Below are 20,116 nucleotides of genomic sequence, written 5' to 3' on the forward strand. Positions count from 1 at the left end.
GAATGGCTGATAACAGAAAGAAAACAAAATGTTTAAAGCTTTTGCCTTTGTGTCTAATAGGTTTTATATCTGTACTTAATAATGAATTTTAATTTATTTTTCATTTTTTCTAGTTTTATTGAGAAATAATTCACACACATTACTGTATAAGTTTTAAGGTGTTGAGTATGATGATTTGATTTGCATGTATTGTGAAATGATTAGCACAATGGGTTAGTTAACATCCAACGTCTTATATAAATAAAATAAAAAAGGAAAAAAGTATTTTATAAGAACTCTCAGCATCTACTCTTTCAACATCTTTCCTGTATGTCATATAGCAGTGTTAACTATGCATCATATTGTATATTATTTATATATATAAAAGGCTAATATGCGTAGTGTCCCCTCGGGAGTTTGACTGAGAGACCAGGAGTTTGATTGCTCGCTATGATATGCGCTGACCACCAGGGGGCAGCACAGAATGAAGGTAGGCCCCAACCGGCAGCCGGCAGCCGAGGAAGGAAGGCCCTGGCCGGCAGCCGGAAGGCCCTGATTGGCCGTGATCACCGACCAGGTCTAGGGACCCTACCCGTGTATGAATTTTGTCCACCGGGCCTCTAGTATTCCTAATAATTATTTATTTTACATCTGGAATTTTGTACCTTTTGACTTCCTTCTTCTAATACTCCTTCACCCCATTCTTCCTCTGATACCCACAAATCTGATCTCTTTTTCTGTGATTTTAGTGTTTATTGTTGGTTGGTTTTTTAGATTCCACGTATAAGTGAGATCATACAGTATTTGTCTCCACTGAACTTTCATTGCAGTCCTATAGCATACACATTCTTAATAAATTTATTTTTAAAAATTGCCTTTTTCAAAAAGTGACTTAAATGACCTTTATAATGTTTAAGTTATATCTCAAATAACATTGGAATATATAGATGCTAGCCCCCATTTTAAATTTGCATATTCCCTCTAAATTGATTGGTGTATTATGCTTATCTATTTATATAAAAGCCAAGTGATCTTTTTGACCGAACAACTGGAATGACCAGTCACTATGATGCGCACTGACCACTAAGGGGCAGACCCTCAACGCAGGAGGTGCCCCCAGCCCACAGGCCCTGATTGCCAATGGGGCCTGCCAGCTAACCTCCTGATCCCTCCCCATTGCCAGGCCCCCAGGTTGGGACAGGGAACCAGGGGTGGGTGGTGGCGGATGCAGCCCCTTTCCCAGGGGAGCTGAGGCCAGCTCCCTCTTCGGGCCGGCGGCCAACCTCCTGGGTCCCTCCCCCATCCCTCCTCAATCCCTCCCCCAGCCGGCAGGCCCTGATCAGTTCACTGCCTGCTCGCCATGGTGGTGATTGGCCCCTCCCCCCAGCCGGCAGGTCCCCATCACCCAATTGGGGTGGGCCCAGGCTAGGACGGGGAACCAGGAGTGGGTGGCAGCAGATGTGGGCAGTGAAGGAAGGAGAAGGGGGGGAGGCAAAGTGGTGGGGAACCGTGCAGTCGTGGCGTGCAGTGGCGGCACGCAGGACAGCGAAGGAAGGAGGGGGCGGGGCTGCAGGGAGGTGGGGAATCTGATCAGCCCTGATCACTGGCCAGGCCTAGGGACCCCATCCATACACGAATTTCATGCACTGGGCCTCTAGTAAATATTATAGTAGATTATATTATTTAAATTTATAATTAAGTTCAATATTTTTATTTGGCAAAGTATTAAAAATGTATACTATGAAATATATTCAGTTATTTTGAACCACATAATTAAGTAGAAAATAATATTACTGACAAAATATATGTAAAATGGATTTATTGAATAGCTTATGAAAGACATTGTCTTGTAACTATTGTTATAAGATTACATTTACAAATTAAATATTTGCTAAAGAATTTTTTAATTAAAATATTAGTGAGGTAATTACATATTATTTATGTACTCTGCATTTTGACAGATTTAGAGAAATATATTTTTCTTATATTTAAAAAAACAATTGTCAACCCATAACTTCAGGTGTTTCTAATGTGCAGCCAGAATTAAGAACCAGTATTGCAGACTAGAGCTTTTCAAATAGACTATGCTTGCAGCCCCCTGGGAGTCATCTATAATTGTAGTTTCTGATTCAGTGAGTCTGGAGAGCCCAAGACTGCTTTTAGAACAGGAGATGCTGATGTTACTGGTCCTGGGAAAGGCACTTTGAGTATGGAGATCCTTCCAAGACAAGATTCCCATGAAATCCCAAAATGATTACCAAGCAGATAGAAGCTCCTTGTCCAGTTCTCTAGGGGAAAGGACTGCTCTTTGTATTTTTATTTTTTTAAATCTCTGAGTGTGCAAGGAAAAAAAAAAAGCTGCCAGTAGAACTCTAGGTCCTTCATGCTTGTTCTAGAGGGAGCAGCCCGGAGTGGGAAGGGAGGAAAAAAGCTTTCCTTACTCCTATCCCCTCCACCCCCCACCCCCCGCCACCTTTGCTATATTTAATCTTACATATGCAGGTTTATTTTGTTGTTCTTGTTCTGTGCTGTCCCTGCCACACCCCTCTCCCTTGTACACTCCCCCACCCCAAGACCACCGTCTGTTAACCTGCCAAGCCTGAGCTTAGGCTATGTGCAGCTGGCTCCCACTAAGTGACGGCAGCTAGGTCACTGCAGGGAAGCCAACCCCCAGCTGCTGAGAAGCTCACCTTTGGCAGCTGTGTCAGTCCCTGAGGCCCAAGTGAAGGTGCTGTGCCCACACAGGCTGCCCCACCTGCATCCACAGTGGAGTAGGCCTGGCCAGGCACAAAGACAACACCTGCGCTGCAGGGCTGGCGAGGCCTCAGCCAGAGGGGCAACCTCCTGCCTAAATGTTTTGATGATAGTGTTTTTATTGATTAGCCATACAGTATTAGTTAATTTATTATCAAGTTACAGAAGAGACTGTGTTGTTGTTATTTAAGTACCACCAATCACAGCTTAATAGGTACTGCATAACCAACCATTTAATAGTAATTTTACTGTACAGAATTGGTCATCTTACTTCTTAATTATTAGATCATTTACAAGAAGTATTTTTATAAAAGCAAACATAAACTATCAAAAATAACACAGTTATAACGTGTGTGTGTTAGTGTTCATGCCTAGTACATAGTGTATTTCTACTATCAATAAGATTGCTTTCATTTAGATTTGTACAAATATTCATCAACATATGTACCTACAGTAAGATAGTTATTTTATTTTGACTCATTTAGGTAGGAATTAAATTTACTCCAAAAAAGTTATGGCTGCCCTTGCTGGTTTGGCTCAGTGGATGGAGTGTTGGCCTGCGGAATGAGGGGTCCTGGGTTCAATTCCGGTTGGGGGCACATGCCTGGGTTGCGGGCTTGGGCCCCAGTAGGGGACATGCAGGAGGCAGCCAATCCATGATTCTCATCATTAATGTTTCTATCTCTCTTTCCCTCTTCTTTCCTCTCTGAAATCAATAAAAATATATTTTTTTAAAAAATTAATGGCAGTTATTCGTTTCTGTCCTCAATATATAAGCAGAAGCCCTAAGCATATATTTATTATTGTTAAATTAGGATTTTTGTATATTTTTAAATAGAACATTTTATGAAAATATGTTGAGTTCTAAAATAAGTAGTTTGTTAAAAACATTTATTAATGTAATATATGTTCCTGGAAAATTACTTTAATTTTGTATGATAGTCTTAATTTAGAAAGTGGCCAGCAGTGATTTCTCTAAGACCAGAAATAACTGAGCCTTTTTACCGTTCTTGACTTTTGGATGTACACCTAGCATAGGATCCTTTTTTCTAGATTTTCCATTCCTGTAAAAATGTACTCTGAAAATAATATGGATTTAAGCAAAGATAAAAATCAATAACACTATTCATCATATAACTTTACTCATTTATATTTTAATGTTCATGATTTTTTGGTGAAAATTTAGTTATTTGCATTCCATTTTTATGTTTTCGCCATATGCATATAGCATATATACCTTATCCTATCTAATAATAGACAAACAGGGTAATTGACCTTACCTTCGCTATGCTTCCCATTGGCTAATCAGCAAGATATGCAAATTAACCACCAACAAAGATGTCAGTTAATTTGCATATGTAGGCGTGAAGCGGGGGAGCAAAGACTGAAGGTGGCTCTGGCCAGAGCAGTGAAGGCTTTGAAGGCGGCTCCAGCTGGAGCAGCGAAGGCTTTAAAGGTGGCTCTGGCTGGAGCGAAGGCCTGGGTCCCCGGTGCCGAAGGAAAACCGGTGCAGGCAGCCAGGGGAAGGGAGGGCCTATTGCATGAATCTTTTTGTAAAACAGGCCTCTAGTTTATTTAATATTTGTCTACTCACTTTTTAACTAATTCAAAATTTTAAAGTACATTTATTTCAATATAATAACTAGAAAAGTTTTGTGACTAAAAAGTCATCCCTGCCAATTCAGTATCAACAAGATTCCCAGACTTGGGGTTTGGTGAACTGGGAGAATTTATTCAATCAAAACAAATCAATTGTGAAACAGTGTGTCTGTAAAACAGTTGAGTTGTTTCACAGCATGGATATGGAACAGCACAGCTTGGAACAGGCCGGGTAAGGTAGCCCACGCAGGGAGGCTGCAGTGTCACAGCTCCCATCCCACAGCTGCTCAGACAAGACAGCTCCACTTTGCCCCAGCGAGACAGCTCCTCCCCAGTGTTACAGCTTCTGCCAGGGAAACACAATTTTCAATGGAAACTGAAAGTGTGCTCCAAGAGATAGAGGGGAGATTGACACAGACGTTTCCAACCCTTGTCCCTGATTGGTCAATTTCTATGCAAATGAGAACTCCAAATACTCACAGTTTGCTTGGTCCAAATAGCAGCATCCTCATTGGTCAGAGGGAGCCATTCTGACTGGCTGTTGAAATGCAAATGCGGATTTAGCTGCACAGCTCTGGTTGCATGGGGAAAGTCTCAGTCTTGCTGGCAGCATTTTTATCCTAGGAGCTCCCTCACAAGGGTCTACTCAGAAGGCAGGAGCACAGTACAGCAGGCTTGGCAGGTTACTCTGTAGCTTTTCACAGTGTGCATGAGAGGCCTCTGTCAACAATGGCTGCTAGACTGGTTATAAATTTGGGCCTGATTAACCATAAGGAGCCCTTCTTGGCAGGTATATTCTTATCGGCGTCAACACTTGTTTGCCATAATAAATAAAAATGATTAAAAATAAAGCAATATAGTTATCAAAACGATATCTGGATCTTGCTTGCTAAGGTCTCTGAATATAAGGCCAGCTCTCATTTTGTTAAAAAGGTTTTTTATCTTAGCCCTTAAGAAAGGTATTAAAGATACCCAAGCACCACCCTGGGACTTTGAGTGTTCAGAAGGACTGAGGAAGAAATGGAACATAAATACATTTTTTTTTTTTATTATTAGTTAAGGTATTACAAATGTGTCCTCATCCCCCCCATTAACCCCCAACATAAATACATTTTTAACAGTGTGGGTCAATGTAGTTTAGTGCCATCTCTCAGGACTCCACAAATGATTTCCTTTCCTGCTGGTTATGGACATCCCCACACTGATAAGCACTGCTGATCTGTGTATGTGTGTTTCAGGTATGCTTTTAAAAATTAACTACCTAAAGTAAAATGTAAAGTCACTGTTGTGTTGCTAATTTTGAATAACTAATTTAATTCATTAATATTAACATATGTTGACTTTTCTGTGTATGTGTGACATTGAACTCTGATATCCAAAGTGTATTTAAATTAAAATATGTTGTACAGGTGCAAATAAAAGAACTCTAGCAATAATAACAAAAATTATTTTGTCTATTTTTACAGCTTGCAGACCAGGATTCTATAAAGCATTTGCTGGGAACACAAAATGTTCTAAATGCCCTCCACACAGTTTAACCTACATGGAAGCAACTTCTGTCTGTCAGTGTGAAAAGGGTTACTTCCGAGCTGAAAAAGACCCACCTTCCATGGCATGTACCAGTAAGTCTATATTTTGCATTAGGAAATCCTATTTCAGACCCTTTTGGCCTCTATTCTAATATTTTTAAAATGTAGATATACAAAATCCTGTACCATCAATGCTAATTGTCTTTGGTAACTGTCAAGAAAAAGTTTTTCTTTATTACCAGCAGTTTTTAGCTCCTTGAAAAGAATGTGTTTACTCCTCAAAATTCACATTTATCCTTCACATGCAAATACCAAACACTGGTTTGGAGACCTGTAAATTTTCCCTAACCATAATCAGTCCTTAGGAAATTAAATAGTTTAAGGCTGCCTGAGAATTTATAAGCAAAACTTCTCTTCTTTGCTTCCACCATTGACCATTTTTTTAGGCAGTTCAAGTTAGGACAATCTAGTTTTCCATGTGAAGAAACTTCCTCAGGAGACAAGAGCCATTGTGCTATTGTTATGTGGAAACATTTTGAGTTTTCTTTGACATTTTTCTTTAAAGGAAGATATTTCTGAGTTTGTTTACATTTCATCTCTCACTCTTTCTCCAATTTTGGGGTTGGAACAAGTAGATTTAAATCTAAATGTTAAGGTCATTTTAATGCATACACTAAGAATTTTAAATTATTTGTATTTGTTATTAAAGTATTGTGAAATATCTGTACATTACAAAAATAAAAATGAATATATTAATGCATTGCTAGGCTATGCAAAAGTAAAATATCACCTCTTAGATAGTTATAAAAATCTTTTAAATACATGAATAAGATAGTATAGTGACATTTTGCCCATCTTTTTGATGAATTGGTGCCAAAATATTACTTATCTTGTATAATTTCTTAGAGGCAAAAATATATTGAGAATTATGTAATGTGACATATTCCCTAGAGGAAATAGATATGGCCTATTTTTTGTAACTAATACAGTTGTTAGATTTGTCTGTATTACTACAGACTTTCATATAAAATATCTTTATGAACACATTTAATAAAAATGCAACACATTCATTAATAGATGTAATTCTTACTTTTTTGCAAATGCTGAGACACTACCTTATTCAGAAATTTGTAGCTTGGAAAATTACTACCTTGAAATTTTTTCCCCCTAAGAAAATATTTTAAGTTTATAAATGGGAAAAGGAAAATTCTAAATATAATTTCTCAAGTGATTTGGAAATAGTTTTGAACAGGAAGAGCTTGCTATTACTGTACACAGGCAATCCTTCTTGCACAGTTGGTGTATATCATTATGTTATATTGTGGATAACATACACCAGCTTAGGTAGATGGTGGAGTTTGAAATAGCTACAGTACTACCAGGCAAATATCTCTCAAAACCTATATCAGAAAGGGAATGGAGCTTCTCATGTGAGTGATAGAAGAGAATATCCTCCCTTTATTTTCTTAGTTCATAAATATACAGTTAACAAGTTGAAGGAATATATCGGGTCTTATTATTATAACCCTTCATGAGGTAGCAACATAGGTAGTTCGCAAGACTTATGGTTCGTTGGAGCAAGAGACTAATTAAGGAAATAAATAGGGATGCAACAAGGTCTATGAACCTGGCAAACTAGTCAGTCAGTCATTATTGATTCAGATATGTGTATTTACCAGCTTAATGTTTGATGTTTTCTGGATTTTCTTTCATTAAAAGAAATCTTTTTTTATGCTTGATATTATAAATTACTAGAGGCCTGATGCATGAAAATTCGTGCAAGAATAGGCCTTCCTTCCCTTGGCTACTGGCACCGCCTTTGCTCTTGCCCGGAGCTGCCTTTCTGCCTTCACTGCAGCCTGGAGCCGCCTTTCCACCTTTGTTCTGGCCAGAGCTGCCTTTCCACCTCTCACCTTGTTGCATCAATTTACATATTCCCTCCTTATTGGCTGTGGGCAATGCCATCTTTGTCACAAAGTTACAGTCAATTTGCATATTCCATCTTTATTAAATAGGACATATTTAAAATGTTTGCCTGCCTTAGCTATACTAAGTGCAATTCAAAAATGTTTAATTCTGGTCATTGTTGGGCAGTGCTTTAGGCAGGGAACAGCATTCTATGTTGCCATCTGGGATTATAGCTAGAACTCCCCCAAAAAAGCTGAAAGCTTTGGTCAGGTCTCCTGGTCCAGTCCTAGGAGGTTCCCCTCTCAAGGCTTCTCTCTACTGCTTCCTTGAGGACTTCTTTGCCCTGTTTTAGCAAAGACTTAGCATAGTGTGTTAGTAATTTACCGTCTTTAAGAGTCAAATTATCTGAGTATAAATCTTGGTTTTGGTGCTTTCTACGTATGTAACCTTGGACAAATTATTTAACCTCTCTTTGCCTCAGTTGTACCATTTGTAGTGATCATAACAGTACCAATCTCATTCTTTTGTTATGATGATTAAGTTGATATTTGAAAAGTGCTAAGAACAATACCTAGCACAAAGTAGGTGTCTGATGTCAGTAACGTTTTTGAATTACACTCTGATTAGATGAGAGACCCTTGTTGTTATTGCAGTATATTCAGGAAAAGGGAGACACATAAACTCCAAAGCATCATAGCTCATACAATTAAAGGATTAGATTATTGGGAAAGAAAAATCAGGAAAATGACAAGTCAGGAGGTCATTGAACAATTTGACAGTTAGACCCTGGTCCTTCTTAAGAGGACCACCAGGGTTTACCAAGACACGGTACTTTGAAGCTACAAATAAAGCAAGTAGTCAACCCTTCCTATCTTCCATTAACCACAAACAATATTCAGATTTTAATATCTATAAGCTCCCTTGACTTTGAGATCATATATCTACAAATTAGCCATTCTTTAATGCCTTTATTCCAATTGTGTATTATATAAGGGTTAGAATTCAGGTCAGGTAAACAGTCAATCCCATCACTTTCTGATGATTTTTGTCAGTGTAAGCCTTTGAAACTGTTTTTAGAGAATTTTCCAGGGGGTTAAAAGGAGATATCTTTTTCCTTAGAATTAGGGGCAGGGACATTTTGAATGTATGAGTTTAAAAGAAAATAAAGGAGTAAAATATTGGGAATGACTAACCAGGAATTTTGGCTGATAAACAGCATAATAAGGACAGAGTTCATATATGTATTTTGTGTGATTATATAAATGATATGATTTTAAGGACTCTAAGGAAGTCACTCCCTGCCTCTTAGTGCCATCAACAACCCTTAAGTTTCTGGTACAACAATGCATGTGATTTCACCATTAAGATTTCTAATGAACAAAATAAATAGACAAACAAAAAAGAAACAAACTCATAGATACAGATAACAGACTGACTGTTGTCAGAGGGGAGAAGGATTAGGGGGCTGGGTGGAAAAGGTCAAGGGATCCAGCAGTACAAATTGGTAGTTACAGAACAGTCATCGACATGTAGATTACAGCATAGGGAATATAGTCAGTAATATTGTGACAAATATGTATGGGGCCAGGTAAGTACTTGAAGCAGCAGGAGGACCACTCTGTGACGTACATGATTTTCTAACCACATTGCTGTACATATGACACTGATACAGAAAAATATTGAATGTAAACTATAATTGAAAAAATATATATATAACAATAATTTTAGCGTTTGATAGCCCTGGCCAGTGTGGCTCGGCTGGAGCATTGAATATTGCTTTCTCTCTTTCAATACAGAGATATGTGTCTTTTTTTATTTCATGATCTTGAAACATGTAACATACATAATTTATTTAAATAAAGATTTTTGTTAATATTGCTTTCTTTTAGAACAGTTTTAGATTCACAACAAAATTAAGAGATAATATGGAGATTTCCCATGTATCCTCCTACCTCTGATGTTCATAGCTTTCCTCACTATCAACATCCTCATCGGAATGATACATAGGTTACAACTGATGGATCTGCATTGACACACCATAATCACCCAAAGTCCATAGTTTACATTAGGGATCACTCTTGGTTTGTATATTCTATGGATTTGGAAAAACTTATAATGACATGTACCCATCACTGTAGCATCGTACAGACTATTTTCACTGCCACAAAATCTGTGCCCTGCCTATTCATCCTTTCCTCCCACCAACCCATGGCAACCACTTATCTTTTTACTGTCTCATTCATAATACAGTATGTAGCCTTTTTAGACCGGCTTCTTTCACTCAGTAATATTTATTTAAGACTCTTCCATGTCTTTTTAATGGCTAGATAGATTATTTGTTTTTTAGTGCTGTCTGGGTGTACCACAGCTCATATATCCATTTACCCACTAAAGGACAGCTTGGCTGCTTTCCAGTTTTGGCAATTATGAATAAGCTGCTAAACATGAATGTGTAGCTTTTTGTGTGGACATAAGTTTCCAGCTCCTTTGAGTAAATATCATGAAGTGTGACTGCTAGATTATATGGTAAGGGTTTGTTTAATTTTATAGGAAACCACTAAATTATTATTTTGCATTCCCACCAATAATGAATGAGAGTTCCTGTTGCCCCACATGCTTGCCAGCATTTGATATTGTCAGTGTTGTGTATTTTGGCTATTTCTAATAGGTGTGTAGTGGTATCTCATTGTTGTTTTAATCTGCATATCCCTGATGACATGCTATGCAGAGTGTCTTTTCATATGCTTATTTTCCATGTATAAAGTTTTTGGTGAGGTCTCTACATAAGGATTTGTAGATGTTTCAAAAAGTTGAAACAAACCAAAAAAGATGTCTCATCATCATAGCTAACCTCTTGAACAGTTGTGTTGGTGGTGGTGGTGAGGTAATCTGATCCTTGAACTTTCTACTGGCCTGGCTATCATTGTTAATGTCCTCTTTTGACTTTTTTTTTTCTCACTAACTTCTAGCTCATAGCCTGTAAGTACACTCAACCTCTATCCTTTAAAAAATGCTCCCAATCCAATATTATTTCTCCTCAAAAACACATCTTGGAAAAGCAGTCTTCACTGGCTATAGCTACTTCTTCGCTTTTAATTTAATTTTCATTCTACTGCATTCAGATTTTTGCTCTTCACTCTACTGCAATCAGATTTTTCTTCCACCACTTCAAGTATACTGTATAAGAAAAATTCGCCAATGATCTTATTTGCCATTTCCCATTAGAAACATTTTTGTCCCGTTACATTTAATTATTTTTGATTACTCCCTTTTTCTTGAAACTATCTGTTCTCTCTCAGTCTAAGATATTGCAGTCTTACCTTCACCCTCTTAATTTTTTCACCATTGTGTTGGTCCCTGTTAATGGGTTCTCTTCTTTTGCTCACCAGTTGAATGTTAATTATTCTCACATTCCTTTCTTTGCCTTTTTATCTTTTCACATGTTCTCTTCTGCAAATGGCACATGTAAATAGGTGATGCCTATATTTTATCCTTATCCCAGTCTTCTCTCCTAAGGTCCAGAGTGTTCTAGCAAACTAATTATGGATCTGACAACCTATTTGTCCTATGGAAACCTGCCTGATCTCCAACCTTCTGTTACAGGATTCCAGGGCAGAAGGAATAGGGAAACAGGAAAGTTAAAACAAGGCCGAACAGTGTGGGCAATTTGCATCCAGATTGTAATTAACAAACCGTTATCTTCAAATGGTTAAAAAACTTCCCTAATGAGAGAATTCAGAAAGAGAAGGGGAAAGTGAAGGGGGAAAAAAGGCAGTTTTACTAAGCAGAGACGCCAGCAGTCTCAGGGCTTGGCAAGTAAGTCTTATTTCCAAGATGTTGAGGTTGTTCTCATCCTTAATGCCAGAACTTTCTTCTACTTGAAATGTCCTCTAGGTCTGCACATGACTGTTGCCTTTTTGTCATTCAGGCTCAAATATCAGTTCTTAGGACAGACATTTCCTGCCTACCCATTCAAAAATAGAATCCCTCCCAGTTACTCTTTGAAAATATCAGATTTATTTGTATAATTGCTTCCTTGTTTATTGTCATTCAACCCATGGTAGATTGAAAGGGCCATGAGGTCATGGATATTCTTTCTTTATTGTATCTTTTGCACTAATAATAGTACCTGGCAGATACTAGGCACTAAGTAAAATTTAATGAACAAATTAACTAACAATTTCGAGCTCAACCTGCAAAAGTCAATTTTATTTCTTTCTACCCCAGCTTGCTCATATACCCCGGTGAATCTTTATTCACCTATCCATTCAAGCCAAAAAGTTTATATTCATATATCTGCCCCAACCTCAACATGTTCAAGTGGTCACAAGTCCTATAATTCTACCTCTTAGCATTTCTTCAATTCATTCTTTCCTGTCAATTCCTGACCCTATCCTTTTAGTTAAGGCCTTCAACTATTCCCTTAGACTAATTTAATAATATCTCAGCAAGTCTCCTTCCTTGTCTTTCATCCCTCAAAATATTTCAAACTATTAGAAAGTATTATAGCTAAAAACACAAACAAAACCTTGATCATATTTCCACTTCCTCTACCTAAAGTCTTTCAAAGCCCAATATTGTAAGAGTTAATTCAAAGACATATAAAGTCTATCCCTGGCCTGTTTCAACCTCTCCAACTTTAACTACATTAGGGTCGCTCTCAAATAGTCCTAATACACAGTTGTACCAGCAGCATACTTCAGAGTTTGGGTCTTCTTGATTTTTAAAAATTCATGTGTGTGTCCAGCCAGCATGGCTCAGTAGTTGAGCATTGACCTATGAACCAGGAGGTCACGGTTTGATTCCCGGTCAAGGCACATGCCTAAATTGCAGGCTCGATCCCCAGTTTGGGGCATGCAGGAGGCAGCTGATTAATGAATCTCATCATTGATGTTTCTATCTCTCCCTCTTTCTTCCTCTCTGAAATCAACAAAAATATATTTTTAAAAACATTCATTGTCTTTTTTGCATAAACTGCAAAATATACAAAGAAATTATAAGAAATTTAAAATGAAATACTGAAATGTTTTCTCTGGTTTCTTAATCTACTTTATAAACTCTTAACTTTATTTCTCAGGTGACTCATTAATGTATGTTCTATGTTTTAAAGGATGAGCTGTGGGGGACGCTCCACAATATCAAGTCTGGATCAATTAGGGCAGGAGACCCTACTGCCTGCCAAGTCTGTTATCAAAATAACTGTCTAAGGCTTTTCCAGGCCAGAAGGGAAATTACTGAGGTTGAAGAAACAAAGGAAAATAAGAGCTACTAAGAAAGTGCTTGTCAAGCAGAAAGCATGAAAAGGTCAAGAGAAATGAAATGAGGGTTTATATATGGATGCATGAAAAGTTAGACAAAATATAATTCCACACTCATAGCATTTTTATTTTGATGTTTCTCATGTGTTTAAATCAATAGAGTTTTTTAAAGCTACAGAACAGATCCTGGAAGATTAATAGATTAAACAAGCATTTGTGTTACCTATTTAGAAAAGTTTAAAAAATAAAATGTAACTCATATCTATATAATAAAGAGATAATATGCTAATTTGTCCATTATGGTGTCCCAGTCACAACCAGTCTGTGGGCAAGGCCAGGGGCAGGGACTTCCGCCCCCAGTGCTAATGTCAGGCTGCCTGATTGTGTCCCCATTCAGCACTGGTATGATGCTGCGGGGGGCAGAGGGGATGGGCTTGCTCGACAGGGGAACTAAAGCCGTGCCCCCCGCCCCGGCTCTAGGCCAGGAGACCTCAGACTGCGCCCCCGCCCCAGCGCCGGACTGGGAGACGTCAGGCCTTGCCCCCCGCCCGGCAGGGCTTGATGGGGGACCTCAGGCCATGCCCGCCACCCTGGCTCCGGGCTGGAAAACCTCAGGCTGTACTCCCTGCCCCGGCACTGGGCCAGGGGACCTCAGGCCATGCCCCCCACCTTCAGGGCTTGATAGGGTACCTCAGGCCACCCTCCCCGCCCCTCCCCCCAGTGGGTCTTGACGGGGACCTCAGGCCATGCTTCTTGCCCGGCAGGGCTTGACGGGGGACCTCACGCTGTGCCCCTAACCTGGTGGGGCTTGATGGGGGACCTCAGTCCGTACCCCCCGCCCAGTGGGGCTTGACGGGGACCTCAGGCCATGACCCTCACCTGGCAGGGCTTGACGGAGGACCTCAGGTCATGGCCCCTGCCCAGCAGGGCTTGACAGGAGACCTCAGACCGCACCCCCAGCCCGGGTGCCAGCCAGGGGACCTGAGGCTGCACCCCGTGCAGCGCTGGGCTGGGGAACCTGAGGCTGTGGCCCCCACCTGCAGAGGCTTGACAGGGGTAGGGCTGGCCGGGTCTAGGTCTCACTCAATGGGGGTGGAGCCGGCGGAGTCTGAGTCTTCTGTGTTTTCGAAGTGCATGAGGGTGGTGGGCAGGGACTTGATTCTAGGTCCAGCGGGTGGGCCGCCCCAGACTCTGACAGGAGAGAGATTTTATATACATTATACTAATTTTCTTTCATCTCTGACACTTTTATTATAGAGAAAGGGCAAATAGCAATATTAAAATATTTCTTGTCATTAATTCGCTTTTAATGTGCACGAATTCCATGCACCAGGCCACTGTATGTATATAATTCTAATGCACATCAGAATTTCTTTTTTTTCTTTCCTTTTTTTTTTTTGGTCATTTAAATATGCAATCAAGTACCTTGTGTGTAAAAATAGCATTTTCAAACTTCATTCTTAATACAAGACAAATATCATGTCTCTGTTTCTTTGTATTTGACATACACCAACAGTGATTGGGATGAAAGTGTAAAAGTTGAATTTACTTTTTCTCTAAGGCTAACATTGTAAAACATGGCTTCCTTATTGCTGGAATAATTGGCCATCTAAGAAAGTCATTATTCTGTCACTTTATTTTGAGTAGAGCAGATAGCGTGCTGACTGTAGCAGGAGAGATGCTCTTCATTTCTGCAGCCCTACTTAGTAATCCACTTCTGGGTGGGTACAGGTACCCCTGCTCTGCTTGCTATCTCTTCTTTTTTCCCCATCTCTTAGAGATTTACCCCCTCTCCTAAGCACATTTTACATGGAGAAAACCATTCTGGTTCCTTGCTTTTTTATCTCACAACTGAAATGCAAAAGTGCAACTGATTGGTTATGTGGTTCATTGCAAACCCAGTGTAGCAGCAACAATTTTACAAAGGCCGAAATAGAAGTTGTAAAGATGGATTTCATAACTTTTAGCAGGGTGTGCTATATTCTTGACTTGTCTTTCTATAGAAAATAACTCTAAATATTCACTCCATGTATTGCAATCTTTGTTTTTCTTAAAATTAGAATGATCTTTACATTACAGAATAGATACCGGTATGTAATGAATCCATTTCCCTAATACAGATCACTCATGTAAGATGTCACTTGAACTTCATAGAGTTTCCTAAGCACAAACACTTTAATTTTTATTTCAGTGGAGGATTTTTTACCAAATCACCTGGGAGAGGTTCCTCTATAGCAGCGGTTCTCAACCTGTGGGTCGCGACCCCTTTGGGGGTCAAAGGACCTTTTCACAGGGGTCGCCTAAGACCATCGGAAAACACATATATAATTACATATTGTTTTTGTGATTAATCACTACGCTTTAATTATGTTCAATTTGTAACAATGAAATTGGGGGTCACCACAACATGAAGAACTGTATTAAAGGGTCCGCGGCAATAAGAAGGTTGAGAACCACTGCTCTATAGGAAGAGAATATTAAGGGTCCTTCAGCTAACGCTGGAGAATTGAGTTACCACTCTGTAGAATTGGGTTACTGCTTGCTTTCAGGGTGAATCTGTTCTTGCCCTCTGCAGTTGGAGCTCAGAGAGAGTTATCCCTTTCAGTATCAGCAGCTTGTACACAACAGACCAATTACCAATAAGCATGCATAATTGGAAAGAGAGAGTTCATTATCATCCTTATGATGTGACACATTTTGGCAGCGCTTAGCCTCTTCATATTTCTCTTTTCTATTTCTAATGTATGTCTAACTCAAGCAGAAAAGGATTTTTGTAGGTGTGCATGATTTCTCCTTTTTCATGGTATTATGAAAAACATCATTTTTAATGCAGAAGACACCAGGCCAGCCTTCTAATTATTTCATTTGTATTTTAGTGTGCTTTTATCATACCTGTGGTTTTGCCCTTTAACTCCTGATCTGCACAAGCTATAATACATTTTGGTAATTCTTACAATTAGTTATTCTATGGGTTTGGTGTTCTTTTCTGCATTGATGAGGGTGGTTGATAACTATTTTTTGGAATTTTCCCAAGGTAAACTTATATTAATTCTGTATAGCATAGACATTTGGGGCCAAAATATTTACTTTGAAAGTTTTTGAGTATCTACAAGACTATATTTTAAGAAGTTTTTCTTTCTTCCCAAGGATAGATAGATGGGTGGCTATCCATTTCATTATGAATCCCTATAGTTAATCATGATTGTGGTGATATAAATATTTCCTTTCGCTTCTCAGATTTCAAGTCATGTGGATCAGGATCTTGCAAAAAGTATAACTTTAAATTCTGCTCTAGAATATTTGTCGAATTTTACACTATGTAAACATTGATTCTTGAAAGATTGCATAAAGCCATGCATTATATTCATTCCTTTTGTTAAAGCAGATATTGCCTTTGGTTCAGGCTGGAACACAGTAGTCCTGTGTACATGAATACAGATATTTCAGTATAATATGTAATTTGATAAGCATCAGATACTTCTATAAAATAGGGATACTAATAACTACCCTGTAGACTTATTATGACAATTGAATTAAATAAATCATGTGAAATGTTAAGTACACTCTTTATAAAAAAAAAAAAGAGTGCTTAAAAATGTTGACTATATTTCTGAATATATGCCTACAAGGTATAAAAGTGCTCAGTTCTGACTGAGGACAAAAGGAGGGTGTCACAAAGGGGGTAAAACCTAAATTGGACTGGTGTGTCAGTTGGTTGGTACATCGTCCTATACACCAGAAGGTGGCTGGTTTGATTCCAGTCAGGGCACATAGCTAGGTTGCAGGTTTGATCCCCAGTTGGGGTGTGTATGTGAAGCAACCTACCTCTCTCTCTCCTTCCCTCCCTCCCTCATTTCCTCTCCCTCCTTCCCTCCCTCCTTCTCTCCCTCTAAGGTCAATAAAATAAAAGAAAAATGAAACAGTATGTGCAAAGGACTGAGGTGAAGGATGGGCCTGGATATGAAAATTCTTATAGACAAGATTGAGTTTAGGTTTTATTCTGAAGTGAATGTTATTTTATCAATTAGATTTATTTTTTTCTTTTTCTTTAACTGTGAGTTTTAGAAAGAATGGAGAATCTAAAATGAATTATCTAAGTTGTCATTAGCAGTATTATGAAAACATTAATGGAAAACAAGTCTTAATTTTAGACATCAAGTTCGGTACTGAAGAAGGTGCAAAATATTGAAGAAAATGAGACTGTGGAATACAAAAAAATTTAAAGTGCACATGCTTCACTTATTTTGAGAATATTTATTTTGAAAATTTAATTTTCAATTGCTCTTCTGTAAATAAAACTCTTTTAAATGCTCTAAGATAACATTGTTAAAAGGAATCTGTTGCAATAAAGCAATAAATTGCTCAATAATTTGTATGTCTTCAAAATTTGTATTTGACAGTACTTCCTAAACAAAGCACTATAAAATACTTTTTGTATTTATTTAACAGACATTCTCTGTCTCTAGGATGAATGCAATATGGTATTAAAAAAATCTAAACATAAAAAATCCTAGGTATTATCCTACCACTAATATACCACATAACCTTGACATAATCATAGTACTTACCAGAGCCTCATTTCTTTATCTGAATAAATTGATTTATTTTCTTCCTACCCATGGAGCACCAGTTTTGTGATTACTTGTCATCCATTTCCAAATATATAAACATTATATGAACAAAATTTATAAATAAAGTACAACTTGGTTTAGAGAAGGATAATATAAAATTCTGCTTATAGATGATCCTATTAAATATACTTTTCAGAAATTATATAGAAAGGATATTAGTTAGCAATATGGATATGGATAAAAGTTAAAGTAATAGTGATTATACAAAGAACGAAATGACTTTTCAATTTTTAAATTCTTTTTATATGCAGACCTGACAAAATATTTTTAGTATTTAGAATAACTGCCCTTTTCCTATGAAGAAGTACAGTCTAATGATATATTTCTTCATTTGTTTCTATATATTTATCTTTCTTTAGTAAATTCTTTAATTTACTTATTTGCAAAAGTATTTAAACATCTCTAGATGGCTAAATATTATTTAATGTTCTCTTTGATATACATGAATATAGAAATATTTTTCTCATTTATAAACTCATAGAAATGAAGAAATTTTCTTATTAGAAAACAGTACAACTACCTTTAATGTCAGGTAGTAACTTAAAAACTGGTAAAAGTTAGCTTTATAGACACTTGCCTGTCATGACTTGATATCCTGTTATTTGGATCAAATTTTCATTTGAATGACATTTTCATTGTTCTTAAGGTTAAAAATGCATCTGCAAATCACAATTAGCTATAGAGTTCGTGGGCAAATAGTCACTGTCTGGTCAGCATGAAAAAGACCCTATTTGTTTTTTAGGTATATTTCTATAATTATAAACATGAAATAATTATAAACATGAAACAATTAATCTACAGCAATCAGTATAGTAACTGAAATGTGACACTTTTTCATATGTCTGTCAGCCTTTAAGAGTATTCTTCTGGCCCTAACTGGTTTGGCTCAGTGGATAGAGCGTCGGCCTACGGACTCAAGGGTCCCAGGTTCGATTCCGGTCAAGGGGTCAATGGCATGTACCTTGGTTGCGGGCACATACCCAGTGGGGAGTGTGCAGGAGGCAGCTGATCGGTGTTTCTCTCTCATCGATGTTTCTAACTCTCTCTATCTCTCTCCCTCCTCTCTGTAAAAAATCAATAAAATATATGAGAAAAAAAAAAGAAAGGGTATTCTGCCGAATGCTAGTATTTCTCCAGGTGCTTCTTGGAAAATAAGACTCTATGAACAAATGTTTGGGAAATGGTGGATTCAACAAAGTGAAGCAAATTATTTTACTTTTGTTTCAGTGTCAATCTGCCAGAGGAATCTTAATTTGAGTGCTGAGCTCATTATTTTGTGTAATATCTCATGGGACTAAAGATATTGCACAGGATACATTTTGGAAAATACTTGTTCAATTTAAAAACATTTTACATGGAAAAACTTAAATGAAATAATACAAACCATAGCCCACCTGCCCTCTGATACTCTAAGTGGAATATGGGGCTGCAAGGCCAGGGGCCTTCTTGGGAAGGGAAGAGACAGGGCTGCCACAATCTTCCATTTGCCCTGCTATTAGAGTGCTATTCTTTTAGTCTTTAAAAGAATCCAAATTGAAGCAACAACAAAAAAGGGAAGAAGAATGAAAATATATTTTCTAGTATAGCAGTAAAAATAAAATTGTAGTTTTTATGTAAGGTTTATTATATGATGAGCTTAGAAAATAGCTATTTGCAAATCAGAATAATTGCCCTTTTCCTATGAAGTCATTCTGGAGGGTAAAGATTGCTTTTCTTCTATGTGAATTACTTGATTTTCTTAAAGAAAAAACAAAATGAAAATAAGGAAATCCCTGAAAAATTTGAATACAGATGTCTCCAAAAGGGTTATTGCTCCTAGGGGATCCCTCCCCCCCCACCCAATGTGTCTCATAATCTTTGTATAATTTATAAATGATAACAAAGCAATCAGGCCACATTCATAAAAGTCCAGTGACACATAATTTAGTTGAATCTGAGGATTAGAATTAATTGTCTCTCTTTGTTCCAAGTTCTAAATCTTAGTAAATGATTCACTGCATGTCATTACAGCTGAATATTTGCATGAAATCACAGTTTAGCTGGCACAATTTAACAGCAATTAAAAAGCTATTTAATTGTCATGCAAATTGATATGAGGACCCTTGAATAAGAAGGGTATCTGCCTTTTTTTTAAGTATCTCCAAGCGGACAGTCATATACTTGCAGACACCCATAACATAATTGATAACATTCTTCCTATTCAGGGAAATATAAGTGAATAATAATTCATATCTCCATTATAAATAAGACAAAAGAGCAACAATATGAATATGCCATCTGTAGGAAGACATTATTATGGTAATGATAATGTATCTTTATCTCCCAGGCATAAGTCTAGGTTGGAGGTAAAAGCTACACTTGTCCCTGTGCTCTAGTTTATAATCCCTTCCATATCTTCCTTTCTGAAGGCAGACATTTCTGTAGCCCTCTGGAACATAAAATGCATAAAGCAACGTAT

The 20,116-nt window shown here is 37.8% G+C and overlaps 1 protein-coding gene across 1 annotated transcript in view; it reads left to right on the top strand.

Moving 5' to 3' along the window:
- Window positions 1-20,116, top strand: part of EPHA6 (EPH receptor A6) — a 955,281-nt gene that overhangs the window by 411,751 nt on the left and 523,414 nt on the right. Inside the window, exon 4 of the mRNA XM_036349135.1 lies at window positions 5,799-5,954. Coding sequence (XP_036205028.1) covers window positions 5,799-5,954 — 156 coding nt within the window. The remainder of the gene's footprint in view (window positions 1-5,798; window positions 5,955-20,116) is intronic.

This window comes from Myotis myotis, unplaced genomic scaffold (genome assembly GCF_014108235.1).
Source record: "Myotis myotis isolate mMyoMyo1 unplaced genomic scaffold, mMyoMyo1.p scaffold_m19_p_2, whole genome shotgun sequence".
Taxonomy (NCBI): domain Eukaryota; kingdom Metazoa; phylum Chordata; class Mammalia; order Chiroptera; family Vespertilionidae; genus Myotis; species Myotis myotis.